Genomic DNA, 13,443 nt, shown 5'->3' on the forward strand with positions numbered 1-13,443 from the left:
TGTGGAAATAGCTATCCTGGTGTCATTAACTGGTGGACACAATGAATGCCTCCCCCAGCAAGCAGCTGAGGATGTTTTAGTAAACCTTGTCCAAGGCAATGGCACAGAGGTAAATTATTAACACTGTTTCTGCACATCCCCCTTTCATTGAGTGGGAGCAGGAAAACCAAAACCATGAGCAAAAACCAGAATCCCTGAAGCCACCTGAATGCTTCATTTTGAGAAGAATCTGGTGGAGAACTGGGAAAAGGGGTTGCACAATGTCCTGGAAGCAAATAATACTGAGAAAAAACAATCTGAGTGTAAAAAAAAATCTCCCCCCGGTTCCAACCTAGCTCAGCACACTGAGCACCGCCCAGGGGGGAGAAGACAAGATAACTGCTGAGCAAAAAGCATTGAATGTTCCACGTAGGTTGCTTTTGATGTCAGAAAATAATTCAGGAATTATTGTAGGAGACAGCAGCCAGGTGGGCTGTCCACCGTTCCGCATCAGGCCGTCATAATATGGAGCCGTATGAGTATGGTCTGACCAGATGGTCTGATTAAATCCTGAATGACTCGTGGGGTAACTGCTAAGTGGGTCAAAGCACAAGTTACTGCAAGAAATAGATTTGAGTTTGTACAGAGGGGTGAAGGCTGAAAACTGCCCTTCTCCAGTGAAAATGTCAGCTATTAACAGCGTCCCATTAGAAATGCGAGGTGAGGCACGGGGACCGAGCACGTGAATGCATGCTGCTCCTGTCCCCTTCCTTAGGACACAGAAACCCCCAGCGGAGCTGAGTTTACCGGGCAGCTCAATCCAGACCCCCAGCCCCTAAATGCCAGGGGGCACTGCAGTAACAACAGCAAATATGAAGACCCTCCCACTCAAAATCCCAGGTCTTTCGTTAGGGCTTAAAGCAAAGGATTTAACGAAAGAGCTGAAGCGAGGAAGCCATTCAGGACCTGCACGTTAATGCATCGTTGGAGGGGCCTTCAGAGACATAGGGTTATGGATGATGGGTTGGTGGAGGGGTCCTCCATGGCTGTGCCGGCCTCCCCGGGGAAGCCGCCCCACGAACAGCCGCCGGGGAGGGCGGCACGGCCGCCATCACCTCTTCATTGCAGTCCCGCCTCCCGCTCGCAGAGGCCGGGTCGGCGGCGGGGATGGCGGCGGCGGCTGCGCGGGGCCGGGTGCTGTGCCTCTTCGACGTGGACGGGACCCTGACCCCGGCTCGGCAGGTAGCAAGGCACGGGGGGCATTGAGTTTGGAGGGGCGGGAGGGGGGGCAATGTCAGCACGGCGGAGCGTGGGTCGCCGGCTGCGGCCTCACCCGCTGCTTCTCCCCTCCAGAAAATCGAGCCGGAGGTGGACGCGTTCCTGCGGGAGCTGCGGGAGAGGGTGCACATCGGCGTGGTGGGAGGCTCCGACTACGCCAAGATAGCCGAGCAGCTGGGGGACGGGGACGAAGGTGAGATGCAGCCGACGAGGTCCCGCTGGTGTCACCCGTGTCCTGAATCTGACCCCAAGCCTGCCCTCGGGGTGGCTGGCCATGCCCTGGCAGGAGCGGCCGCTCGGCTCCTTCTCCCTCTGCGGAGAGCCGGCAGGGATGCTCCAACCCACGCTGCAGCGCCGGGTTTGTACGAGCTTCATCTGGGCTCTGACAGCTTCCCCCTGGCCCCAGCAGGCAGGAGCCCCAGCAGGCAGGAGCCCCTTGCAAATTTTGCCTCCCTGCTGCTCCATGGTGGGGTCTCCGGGGGGGTTCCTCATGGTGTTCCAACAGGGACATGGGGTAGAGGAGGGAGTGGGAGGGCGAGGGGGCAGCCCCTGCTCCCTCTGCCTTGTTTTCCTTCTCCGGCATGGATGCCAAGCACGGCTGGGCTCTGAGCTCTGCCTCCTGACTCCTTAGTGGAGGGAGGCCGAGAAGTGCCCCGCTGAGGCTGACTGCCGAGTCGGCAGTGCCGTGTGTCTGGGTTGCAGGAGGGGCTGGGGTTAGATAACCAGTAACTGCATCGCCCCAGCACCCTGGCAGTGGGGAGACAGGGGGAGAGAGCAGAGTAACGCGCGCGTGGTTGAAAGCCTGATGTTTTGGAGCCCTTATCTTCGTCCTGCCACTGATTCAGCCCGTGACCTCGGTCAGGTCATTTCCCCCTGCGTGCGTCAGCTCCCCACCTGTAAGCAGAAGATAATCTCCTTGTCCACTTTGCAGAGAGCAAGGACGGTCTGTGGCCCTTTGTGGAGCAGAGGAGATGTGGAAAGCACGGTACTAAGGAAGCAGGAGGATGGCTCACTCAGTCCTGAGCCCAGTCCTTTCGGCCCCTTTTCCCAGGCAGTACTCATGTATCCTTTTTTGTTTCCTCTTCCCTCAGTCATCAATAAGTTTGACTACGTCTTTGCAGAGAACGGCACAGTACAATACAAGAACGGGCAGCTGGTCTCCAAGCAGGTAGGTCCAGCTCCCCTTGCAGCCATGGCTCTCCTTCCCTGTGTGCCTCAGGGAGCAGCACCTGGCCCCGGGCAGATGGGTAGCCTCTTCTCCCCAAATGCCAGATCTGAATGTCCCACTCCTCTGGGTCATGTTCTGGGGTGGGCTTCACGGGAGATCAAGCATCTTCCTCACTTCCCTTCTCCTCCTGCAGGCCATTCAGGACCACTTAGGGGAAGAGCTGCTGCAGGATCTAATCAACTTCTGTCTCAACTACATGGCGCTGCTGAAGCTGCCCAAGAAACGGTAATGACCCAAGCCCATGCAAATGGCATTCATATCAGTGATTTCTGGGGAGCTCTGGAGCCCAGAGCTGAGCTACTGAGCTTGTCTTGCTCCAGTTTTTATCTCAGCATCTAGAAGCCCTGTGTAGGATCACTGTCCCACCGAACTGGGCACTGTGGGCAAATAACGGAGGAGGGTCTTTGTTCTGGAGAGTCTACACTATTTTTATCATAATGCCTGTTCTTTGGCCCCTCAGATTTTCTTCCCTGGGAAGTAGGGTACAGCTACTGTGTGCATCAGGGTACAGCCACTGCGTGCATCTCATTTAGGACAATGGTACCAGCTTGTTACTGGTCAGGGCATCAGGCACCATTGGTCGTATGAGTTTCTAAACAGCCGAACAATGGCTCTTAAGACGGGAGGTCCAGCGCCTGAGCACACAGTTTCACACTGTTTCTAACCCAGTGTCACTTGGTGCCACTGCTAATAGGGCTGGCCCTGCTCTGCCCCCGACCGTGTGTTCCCGTCAGCTTCCTCCCATGAGATCCAGCAGCGACAGGGTGAGTTGGGTCGGTACATGTCCTCTGAAGGAAGACTAGGCCACTGCCGGGAAAGTAAAGGGTAGTTTTCCATTAGATCAGCTCAGCCTGTTATCACAGAAAGGAGAGAAGGAACAGATGGCATGAAGGTGGAAGGGGAGAGCAGGAGGACCTCTTTCAGAGGCAGCCTGCAGGTAAACCAGCCTGGGTGCAGTGTAAAACCACCCCTCAGACCATGGTTTCACAAACACTTGAAGCTGGCATGGGCCAGCAGTGCTGTTGAAAGCAGCGGTTCTGCCCTCCCCTCACCCCAGCTGGTTTGTTCCTGCTTTCCCCTTGCATTTGTATGGTGAACCTGACGAGCCATTGGGGTGAAATTCAGCTGGTAAAAGTTGCTAAACTCTTATCCAGATTAGTTGCCTGATGTGAGTCACCATGTGGCAATACAAGGACCGGTGAGAAAGGCAAGGGTGGCTCCTTGCGACAGGACTGCCAGCTGAACATGCCCCCGAAAGTGTGGGCTGGGACCCAGAACCCTCAAGGCTGTTTGGTTGCCTCATTGCTGTCTGGTTGCCCAACAGCATGGTGAAGTTTCAGCTCCCAAGTGCCTCTGTGGATTTAGGCTTATGGGATTTCTAGCAAAGCAGGGACTCTAACCCACATCTCCTGAGTCTTGGCCTGGGGCATGAGCCACCAAACCCTTGGTGCTGCAGAGATGCTGCTCCCAGGCTGCAGGCATGGTGGCCCGTGTGATTCCCCATGATATTCTTCACTGTGATAGGAGGTGGAGAGTTTTTCCCCCAGACTCAGAGTGGTAAGCACTTTATCGCAGCGGGCAAGGCTGGGAAGGACATCAGAGAATTAATGAGCTCAGGCCTCCTTAGCTGGACAGGGAAGGAGATCTCCCCGCTCCAGCTAGGTTTCCACAAGAGTTTCAATCTATTTTCGAATTGGCAGTGCTGCCATCCCCTGTTTTTTCTGCCCCCACCTTTGCTGGTACCTGTCTGACCCCTCAGTGATAAGCAAACAGAACTGGCTGGTTTATAGCAAAGAGAAAAGAAGGGAGCAGTTTTCTGCCAGCTTAGTACTTTGAACCAGCCCACTGAAGAAGCGGCAGAGTAGTGATCCCAGTGCAAGGTGAGGGTGTCAAGCAGGAACTGGGTCCTGTCTGTGCAAGCTTAGATAAGAGTTGCAGTCAAAGGTGCAGGGTACAAACGGGAGATACAAAGGCCCTGCAGGTCCTACCTGATTTGTGTCCCACGAGGAGGTCCTGATTGCTCATCAGCCTGCTGCCGGACATCAGCAGCAAGTTACACTGACCTGTTCCATCCCACTGCCCCAAGGTACTGCCAGCTTCACCCAACCCACCCAGCGTTTCTTGAAAGCCTCTGGGGTGGAGATGCCACAGTCTCGTCAGGCAGTTGGTCCAGTCCAGGCAATAGCTGTCCTTGCAGTTACTACAACATTAGAAAATGTTTCCTATCATCTCACCTAAGCTGGTTGCTTCCAGCCTGTCCCCAGGGCTCACAGGAACTGTTTATTCCTCTTCTGTTACAGTCTCTTTTTAGAAAACTATAAGCCACTTGGAGTCCTTAAGCAGAGTTGATGCCTGGTCTCTGCCTGGCATGAAGCACCCATGAGTGGGCACAGCTTCACTCCTCCTGTGTGTCCCTGCAGAGGCTGCATGCCTCACCCAGCAGCCATTCCCCTGGAAAGGTCAGTTTTTCTATCCCTGCCCCAGTAACCACGTGCCTTTGCCCACCCACAGAGGAACCTTCATTGAGTTTCGCAACGGGATGCTGAACATCTCCCCCATCGGACGGAGCTGCACGCCAGAAGAGCGAATCGAGTTCTCCGAGCTGGACAAGGTAGACGGGGCCAGACTTGGGCTCGCCCTCCCCTTTGCTGGCTTCTCACCACCACAGATCTCGGGTCTTACCTGCTTCCCCCCACCCCGAGGAGAAAGGAGCCCAGCTCCAAGCTGTGCTCCAGGCCAACACATGCAGCAAGGTGGAGACAGGACTGGGGGTCAGAAAACCCAAGGAGAGACACAGATGAATGGAAGAATTTGACTTCATTGGGGACCACCAATGCAGTGGGGTGGCCAGCAGGATTCCTTGTACTGTGGGAGAGCTGCAGGGAATAAGGCACTTATTTAACGGCGTTTCCTCATTTACAGTAACCAAAGATGGCCTAGCAGCTGTCTTCTCTCTCCCACTCTCCCAGTCCCAACAGAGCTGGAACTAATGGACTTTCCAGACTGGGAGAGCCATGGTGGATCTGCTGGGCAGATCTCTGGAGCGCTTGGACCATGCTCACAGCAGCTCCTGCCTGGGGGAGCTTTCTTGGGGGTTGAAGGATCAGTCGGACTTTGCAAGACTTTTTAAGCAAAGCTGGAGACTTTGGGTTATGAACTGGGCTTCTGGGAAACCGAGGCACTTGCATTTCATTGCCAAGGAAGGGCTGGGATCTGCTCTTCTCAGGAGCCTGCTGGAGCTTCCCTGAGCTGGGGGCCTTTTACATGGACACCAGGCAGGACTGGTGAAAGCTGGTTAAATGGTTTTACATGGGGGCTCGGGGCAGGTGGGAAGGGAGCAGAGCAATAAGCCAGAGTTGCCCAGCAGACAGCTTACGCTGGATTCTGGTAGACTGTCAACATCTAATTATTCAAACCCTTTTTCCTTCTCTTTCCTCTTCCTCCTCTGCAGAAAGAGCGGATCCGGGAGAAGTTTGTGGCAGCCTTGCAGAGGGAGTTTGCTGGCAAAGGCCTGCGTTTCTCTCGAGGTGAGCGGAGGGGGCTTCCCTGGCTTTGCCTTGGCCTCTCTATCATGTTTCCCATAAAGTGCTGGGAAGGGGAGCGGGAATCCCAGCTGTTCTCTCTGGGGGCCTGGAGACCCTGGGAAGAACACAAGAAGCTTCTAGTCCTGAAAAGCCACTGCAGGGGGGTCATGTTCACATCTGTGGCAGGGCGATAGCAGAGAATAAACCGTGCTGCAGATTTGCCTCCCTGGGAATTAGCCAGACAGGCAGGTTTCTGTCCCGTGATGTTATCTCTGCCTTAATTTCAGTTAGCTCTGCAGAGCCCACCCCTGCCCAGAAGGTCTGTTCTGTCACAAGCATCATCAGCAGAGTGGCCAGCAGAGTTCCAGGCACAGGCACTCCTCTCCTGGAAGGAGCCTCATGCGTGTCTCTGCTCTGGGGTTTTCTTGAGAGGGTTGGCTACAAGGGAAACGTCTTTCTTCCTGGAGGAAGAGCTGCCAAGAGGCAAGGAGTTTGCAGCTCCATGCCATGGGCTTTTGCAGGGCCACTTCTTGGGGTAGCTCTTACAGCCAGCTTACCAAAGACGAGGAACCGAAGGAGGGCCTTGAGCAATCTTGGTGGTCTGGCCAGGATGGGGAGGAAAATGAGGGTGTGTAACTGGTGGGGCTGACGTTGGAAGAAGACCCTCCGCAGAGCAGATGGGTATGTGTGGGAAAAGAAGGTGCCGTGTGGCAGCCTAGCCAAAGGGTAAGGGGGTGACAAGGCTGGGAGGCAGCAGGTGACGCCCCACTCTTGCACCCAGCATGAGCCAATACCGGGTCTGGCCCTCTGGTTCTCCAAGGGCTTTCCTCCTGAGAGCCTCCCCTTGCCTTCAGCGACCTGCCAGGAGCATCCTGTGCTGCCCGCAGAACTGACACACACCACTTGTCACAGCAGAGAAAGAAGAGGTCCCCACCGCCATGTCCCCAAAGGCGCGGGGGACAAGAGCAGAACAGTGGGCCTTTCTCCTCTGACTTTGGGAAGCCGCCATGAAGAGCCCATTGTGTATAAGTATAAAGACAAGGGGAGCTGTGGGCCCCCCGCTCCTCAACAAAGAAAATGCGGGGTGTCTCAGGTCAGGCATCCAAAAACAGGGACACGCAGAAATGGGGCTCTTGTGCCAAGCTGGCTCCGCGTGCCTTGTCCCAGGCTGTGGAGGACCCAGAGGTAGTAGGAGATCTCCCTGCAGCCCCTCAGACCTGTGCTCTGCCTAGGCGAGGGACAGTGCTGGCTGTCCTCCACAGCACCTCTTCTCCCTTTGATTTCCTACCCTCTCCAGCTGGCATCAGGAGCCACTTCTTGCTGCCCAGCTCTGTTTAAAAAGCCAGAACACAGCAAAATGCGGCATTTCTCACAGGTAAATCGCTTTGGATACAAAACCAGGAAGGATTAATGAAGGCAACCAAGTTTAGCTCCTGCTCTGATGCTGGCTCCTCTTGCAAGCCTAGGGACATCTCCATCCCTGAGCTTGTAGGGCACTTGCTCCTGTCCATATCACAGTGCCCTGCCCAGGGCATCCTGTCCAGTAGTGAATCCTCTGCCTCGAGCTGGACACACATGCTCCATTCCCAACCGCTCAGGCTCCAAGGAGGGTTGGTTTGGGATCTCCAAACCAACGGGGACACCTCAACCAGCCAAGGGAGGGAGGATCACGACATCAGGACGTACACATTTGAACAGCCCGGGGGATCGGTGCCTCTCCTGCAGCAGGGACCATCCCCTGAGAGTACCTGTCTACTCACCCCCTTCCTAAGAGGGGTGGGGTTATGACTGATGAAGAAGGAGAGCATGAAACTCCAGGACTGCTCGTCGCCCAGTGGCCTGGAGAAGCAGGGGGTGCCCCTTGAAACCAAGAGGAGCAGAGACCTGATCTGGCAGGGGGAGGCACATCCCAGCTCAAGTCCCTGTTCCTCCAGGCTCTGAGCAAGACCCAAACATATGCGTGCCTGAAGTTGGTGGCTTTGTTTTGGGAGGAGTGTGTCACCTGTGTCAGTGATGGGACAAGGGACTGGTTCTGCAGCCTCTGCACGCAACGGGGCAGCTCAAGAGGACGGGAAGGTGATGCCTCCGTGCACCTCCACAAGGCAGTCCAGTGCTGGGGTAAACTCTGCCTGGTCTAAGAGCAAGGGCTAGGATGTTCATTAACCCTTCGTGGCTGTGGGTGTCCATGTGCACGCATATGCACGCTGTCTGGAAAAGCTCCCTTACCTCTGTACGTTTGCCTTGTCTGCCTTGGTGCCCCTCCAGATGTTGGCAACCCACACTTGACTCCTGTGGTGAGAGGTGACGGGCCAGGGTCATGCCCTGATTATGCTGATGGGTTCGTGGTACCTCCATGGCAAGGTCCTTCGTCCTTGATCAGTGTGCAGAGCCTGCTCAGGACCCCTGAGCTGTGTGGTGCATGGGGTTTGCTTTGCGTCTGCAGGGTGCTGGGAGCCCCGGGTCCCTGTAGGGTTAAGGAGCATCGGAGCAGTGGTTGTAGAAGGGCCAGCGATGTCCATGCAGGAGCCTAAGAGAGAGACTGGTGCCAGTCTCTGAGGGCATTGTTCCCTGTTGGGACACAGAACGTGCTGATGCTATCTGGAAGGCGTGACCCCAAATCTTCCCCAACAGATGCATCTTTTGGGACCTCCCACCCCAGCATCCCCCCCTGCAGCCCGCTTGTTCCTGCTTGCCTGCAGTCAGGGGAGCCATGCTGATGTCACCCCAGCCATGCTGATGTCACTCTAGCCTGTTTCTCATAGGAACAGTGTCTGTCACTGTCCTAGCCACATGCCAGAGAGGCACACCAAGGCAGAGCTGGTGCCTGGCTGGTGTTTGCAGAGGGGGTCCTTGTACACATCCAGCCCTCTCCCCTCCTGCTGCCTGTTCCGTGGTGGGGAGACACCCTGTCAGTTCCCACCAATGTTGCCCGATGCCCTCCCTTTTGCTGTCAGGTGGCATGATCAGCTTTGACGTCTTCCCGGAGGGGTGGGACAAGCGCTACTGCCTCAACGTGCTCGACGATGAGAGATTTGACACCATCCACTTCTTTGGGAACGAGACGACCCCTGTGAGTATGCCCTGCTCGCCCCACACATGGGCACTTTCTCTTCTGTGTGGAACTGCTCCATCATGGGTCCCATGGCCTGGGTCCTGCCGGTGGCCAACACAGACCTCTAGCGGTGCAAGGGGGAGAGATGCTCTTGTGCGGCGTGTGTTTGCAGCGGGCTCGTGATGGTGGCAAGCTCACTGGGTCTTGGGGAAATTGCCCTGGGTTCACTGTCCTGGTGAGCAGGTCCACCTCAGCATCACTTTCCTCCCCCGGCACCCTCGGGAGGGGGGCAGCCACTCCTGCAGCCTGCAGGACCCAAAACACAAACTCCCAGCACTTAGGAGAGGGCTTTTCAACAGCAGGAACAGCTTCGCCTTCCTTTAGAGTGGTAGAGGATGATGCTTCCTTGCTGCTGTAGACCAGCTTGGCCATCCACTCAGCTCATTCCAGATGATAGCAACCTCTGCCCCCTAAAATGTGCCCACCCCACCTTCTGCTAATCCCTCCACAGGCAGGGTAGGGGTTAACCTCAGGCTCCTGGACAAGCTTTGCTGGTCTAGGACCTTCCCCATCCTTTATACACTCCCCCACTGGCACTGAAGAGGGGAGGCAAGAGGGAGAGAGCAGGGGTCCCAGCCCAGCCTTATCTGCCTCCCTGGGCCAGCAAAGCCCTGGCAGTCCCTTCCCAGCAGGTCGCTGCCTGCCCAGCTGCTGGCTCCCACCCCAGCTCCTCACAGGACAGAGCAAGATGTGGACTCATAGATAAGGATGATCTGTCAAGATGCTGCTAAAGTTTTCCCTATTTTCTATTCCCCTTCAGGGAGGGAACGATTATGAAATCTATGACGATCCCCGCACAGTGGGACACAGCGTCCAGTCCCCCCAGGACACGGTCCAGCGATGCCGCGAAATCTTCTTTCCAGAGAGAGCAAACGAGTGCTGACTGCCAGCTCTCCGCAGCCCTGCCCTGGTCCCACTGTCTCCCCCCACCAGGAAAAGCACCTTCATTTGAGGATTCTGCTCAGGGTAGACCGGAAAAAAACACTTTCCAGAGCTGGTCGGGATGTGACACGTAAGTGTGGGTGGGTGTGCAGGAGGGGGCCTTCGCTGAGCAGCCCTTCAGCACTCCCCATCTACATCTGGGGCTCGTGGGACCAGACCCTCCTCACCTCCAGCGTAGCTTCTCTCTTGACAGTTCGGGCCGTGGTGGGCAGCGATGCAGATGCTTTCATGGTCGGAAAGCATTTGAAAGGGCCAGTCACGAGAGCGTGTGGATGTGTCCATCCCGTGCTCCCTCCCTCTTCTCTTCTTTTTTGCTCTGCTTCTCTTAACCCATGTGCACGAGGGAACATGCGTCTCACCTTTCTCTCCTCCTTGCACCTTGGCTGGGGAGGATGGGGCTGCTGAGACCCCAGGCACTCTCACCAGAGCTGCTTCGAAGCAGGAGGCCAGGAAGGCTGTTTGCTCCAAGCCTGTGGTAGGAAGGGGTAACTGGGAAGCTGCAACCCCATCTCATTGCAGCATTGTGCATCCTAACGGAGAGGATTACTGTGTCCTTCACCTCGGTGCCGCACCATGCCGGTCCCTACAGGTGACCTGGGAATGACAGTTTTAAAATTACTCTGCTCCTGCTCTGAGCTTTGCTCAGGTGCATGAAGAAGCTAATTCTCTCTTTAGCTTACAAAAAAATGCCTACTGTGGGTTTATTTTGCGTGTCCTGCAGAAGTTGTCAAGTCAGACCTTGCCTAGTGTGGCTGGAGAACCCTGGGTGCCTGGCATGTGCAGAGCACCCTGCGGAGCTGTTGGGAGCAGAAGGCTTCCCAACAGTCTTCCCATCCACGTGTCCATTAGGCGTCACAGTTCTGTCAGTGTAAAACCTTACCCAGGGCATTCATAACAGATCGAGCCCCCTTCCTTCCCAGTGTTCAGCTTTCCATCATGCTGCTAGAGACATTTCAGAGAGGGTCAACACAGGCCAGACCTGGTTTCTAGTGCCAACAGGAGTACACACTCAGCAGAATCACAGAATCACAGAATGGTTAAGGGTTGGAAGGGACCTCTGGAGATCATCTAGTCCAACCCCCTGCCAAAGCAGGTTCCCCTAGAGCATGTTGCACAGGGTTGCGTCCAGGCAGGTTTTGAATATCTCCAGAGAAGGAGACTCCACAACCTCCCCGGGCAGCCTGTTCCAGTGCTCTGCCACCCTCAAAGTAAAGAAGTTCCTCCTCATATTCAGATGGAACTTCCCATGTTTCAGTTTGTGCCCGTTGCCCCTTGTCCTGTCACTGGGCACCACTGAGAAGAGTCTGGTCCCCTCGTCTTGACACCCACCCCTAAGGTATTTGTAAGCATTGATAAGATCCCCTCTCAGTCTTCTCTTCTCCAGACTAAACAGACCCAGCTCCGTCAGCCTCTCCTCATAAGAGAGATGCTCCAGTCCTCTGATCATCTTTGTAGCCCTCCACTGGTCTCTCTCCAGTAGTTCCTTATCTACTGGGCCCAGAACTGGACACAGTACTCCAGATGTGGCCTCACCAGGGCTGTGTAGAGGGGCAGGATAACCTCCCTTGACCTGTTGGCCACACTCTTCCTAATGCACCCCAGGATGCCACATTGGCCTTCCTGGGCACAAGGGCACATTGTTGGCTCATGGTGAACTTCTTGTCCACCAGAACACCCAGGTCCTTCTCTGCAGAGCTGCTCTCCAGTAGATCAGCCCCCAACCTATACCGGTGCATGGGGTTATTCCTCACAAGGTGCAGGACTCTACACTTGCCTTTGTTGAACTTCATGAGGTTCCTCACCGCCCAGCTCTCCAGCCTGTCCAGGTCTCACTGAATGGCAGCACAGCCTTCTGGTGTATCGGCCTCTCCTCCCAGTTTTGTGTCATCAGCAAATTTGGTGCGTGTACACTTTGTTCCTTCATCCAGGTCATTGATGAATAAGTTAAACAGGACTGGGCCCAGTACTGACCCCTGGGGAACACCACTAGCCACAGGCCTCCAACTAGACTGAGCACCGCTGATCACAACCCTCTGGGCTCTGTCGTTCAGCCAGTTCTCGATCCACCTCACTGTGCACTCATCTAAGCCACACTTCTTGAGCTTTCCAATGAGGATGTTATGGGAGACAGTGTCAAAAGCCTTGCTGAAGTCAAAGTAGATAACATCCACTGCTCTCCCCTCATCAACCCAGACAGTCATGTCATCATAGAAGGCTATCAGATTGGTCAAGCATGATTTCCCCTTGGTGAATCCATGTTGACTACTTCTGATGACCTTCTCCACATGCTTGGAGATGGCTAAGGGCTCCACAGAGCCCTCCAAGCTTGCTTTTCCACCCCATCTTGTCCCACACTCTTGGTTTACATAGTCACCTTTAGGGACGCAAGTTCTCCATTGCAGCTGTCACGTGTCGTTCTGCTCCTCACTTCTCCTAGGTCTTGTGGGTTGTACAACCACATCTCTCCTTTGGCTCTTGACCTCCTCCCTCATGTTGCCCCTTTATTCCTGTCTGTTATGCTGGTGTGTGTGACCACATCAGTGATGCTAGTCACAACCCAGTGCTCAAGAGGAGCTCAGGGATCCCCTCCAAGGAGATGTTCTGCTTATAGCTCCCCAGGGCACATGTATCTGGTGTTTGTGGACCTGGAGGGTGCCGGAGGTTCCTGCAGAAGCTCCCCACATTGTTCCCTGGGAGCCTTTCTCAGCACATCCCTGCCCCATCTCTTGGTCTTGTTTTCTCTCCTCTTTTTCTCCTGTTCCTGCTTTCCTCATCATTGCTCTTTGTCTCCCGCCTAGCAGCTGAACTGCAGAGAGAAGTTTCTCAGCTGGCTACTGCCACTTAACTGAGGGGCCAAGTTCCTCAGGCGTGATATGTTGGTGCTTTTAGACCCAGGGCAGGGCTCCCCCGTTGCCACGTGCAGAGTCCTGAGTGGACCTTGGCACTGCTGCCTGACCACAGGCGCAGGAGCAGGGGTGCTGCGTGACTAGTGCTGGTGGGGTGCTGTGTCCTCCACCTGACTGCACCTCTTAACTACAACACATCAGGTCTGTAATGCATCACATTGGCATGGGCGCAGCACTCCGCTCAGCATCCAGAAATCCCCAACAAATGCACAAATTCCTCTTTCTACTCAGAGAAAATTCCTGCGTGGGAGAAGAGGACCTGTTGGGGAAGCTTGGATGCAGGGTACCCTTTTCACAGGCCACTGGTTTTGGCCCTCCACCACAACCTTCATGGAGGAATTGTGTGTTTTGTGGTTCCTCCTTCTGTTTCACTGTGGATCAGGTTATGTGTGGGTTTGGGGGATTTATTTTTCCTGTAAGTCTATTCAAAGTCAGCAGGATCTCTAGCGAGCTTAGCGGTGAGTGAAGAGCAGG

General features: G+C 55.2%; 1 protein-coding gene across 1 annotated transcript; it reads left to right on the forward strand.

Annotated features, from left to right (window-relative positions):
- Window positions 1-1,139: 1,139 nt before the first annotated feature.
- PMM1 (phosphomannomutase 1) lies at window positions 1,140-10,411 on the forward strand. Its single transcript, XM_068401652.1, has 8 exons — window positions 1,140-1,221; window positions 1,333-1,450; window positions 2,349-2,425; window positions 2,619-2,710; window positions 4,997-5,096; window positions 5,937-6,012; window positions 8,964-9,079; window positions 9,882-10,411. Exons 1-8 carry the CDS (start codon window positions 1,147-1,149, stop codon window positions 10,002-10,004), a joined length of 777 nt encoding a protein of 258 aa, XP_068257753.1. The 5' UTR covers window positions 1,140-1,146; the 3' UTR covers window positions 10,005-10,411.
- The last annotated feature ends 3,032 nt before the right edge of the window (window positions 10,412-13,443 follow it).

This window comes from Nyctibius grandis, chromosome 5 (genome assembly GCF_013368605.1).
Source record: "Nyctibius grandis isolate bNycGra1 chromosome 5, bNycGra1.pri, whole genome shotgun sequence".
Classification (NCBI taxonomy): domain Eukaryota; kingdom Metazoa; phylum Chordata; class Aves; order Nyctibiiformes; family Nyctibiidae; genus Nyctibius; species Nyctibius grandis.

Bases quoted from the DNA above. Each gene is read 5' to 3' on its own strand.
- PMM1 (XM_068401652.1), top strand. From the start codon at position 1,147: ATGGCGGCGGCGGCTGCGCGGGGCCGGGTGCTGTGCCTCTTCGACGTG. The intron at 1,222-1,332 runs GTAGCAAGGCAC...TCTCCCCTCCAG, and splicing joins CCCTGACCCCGGCTCGGCAG to AAAATCGAGCCGGAGGTGGA. The intron at 1,451-2,348 runs GTGAGATGCAGC...CTCTTCCCTCAG, and splicing joins GCTGGGGGACGGGGACGAAG to TCATCAATAAGTTTGACTAC.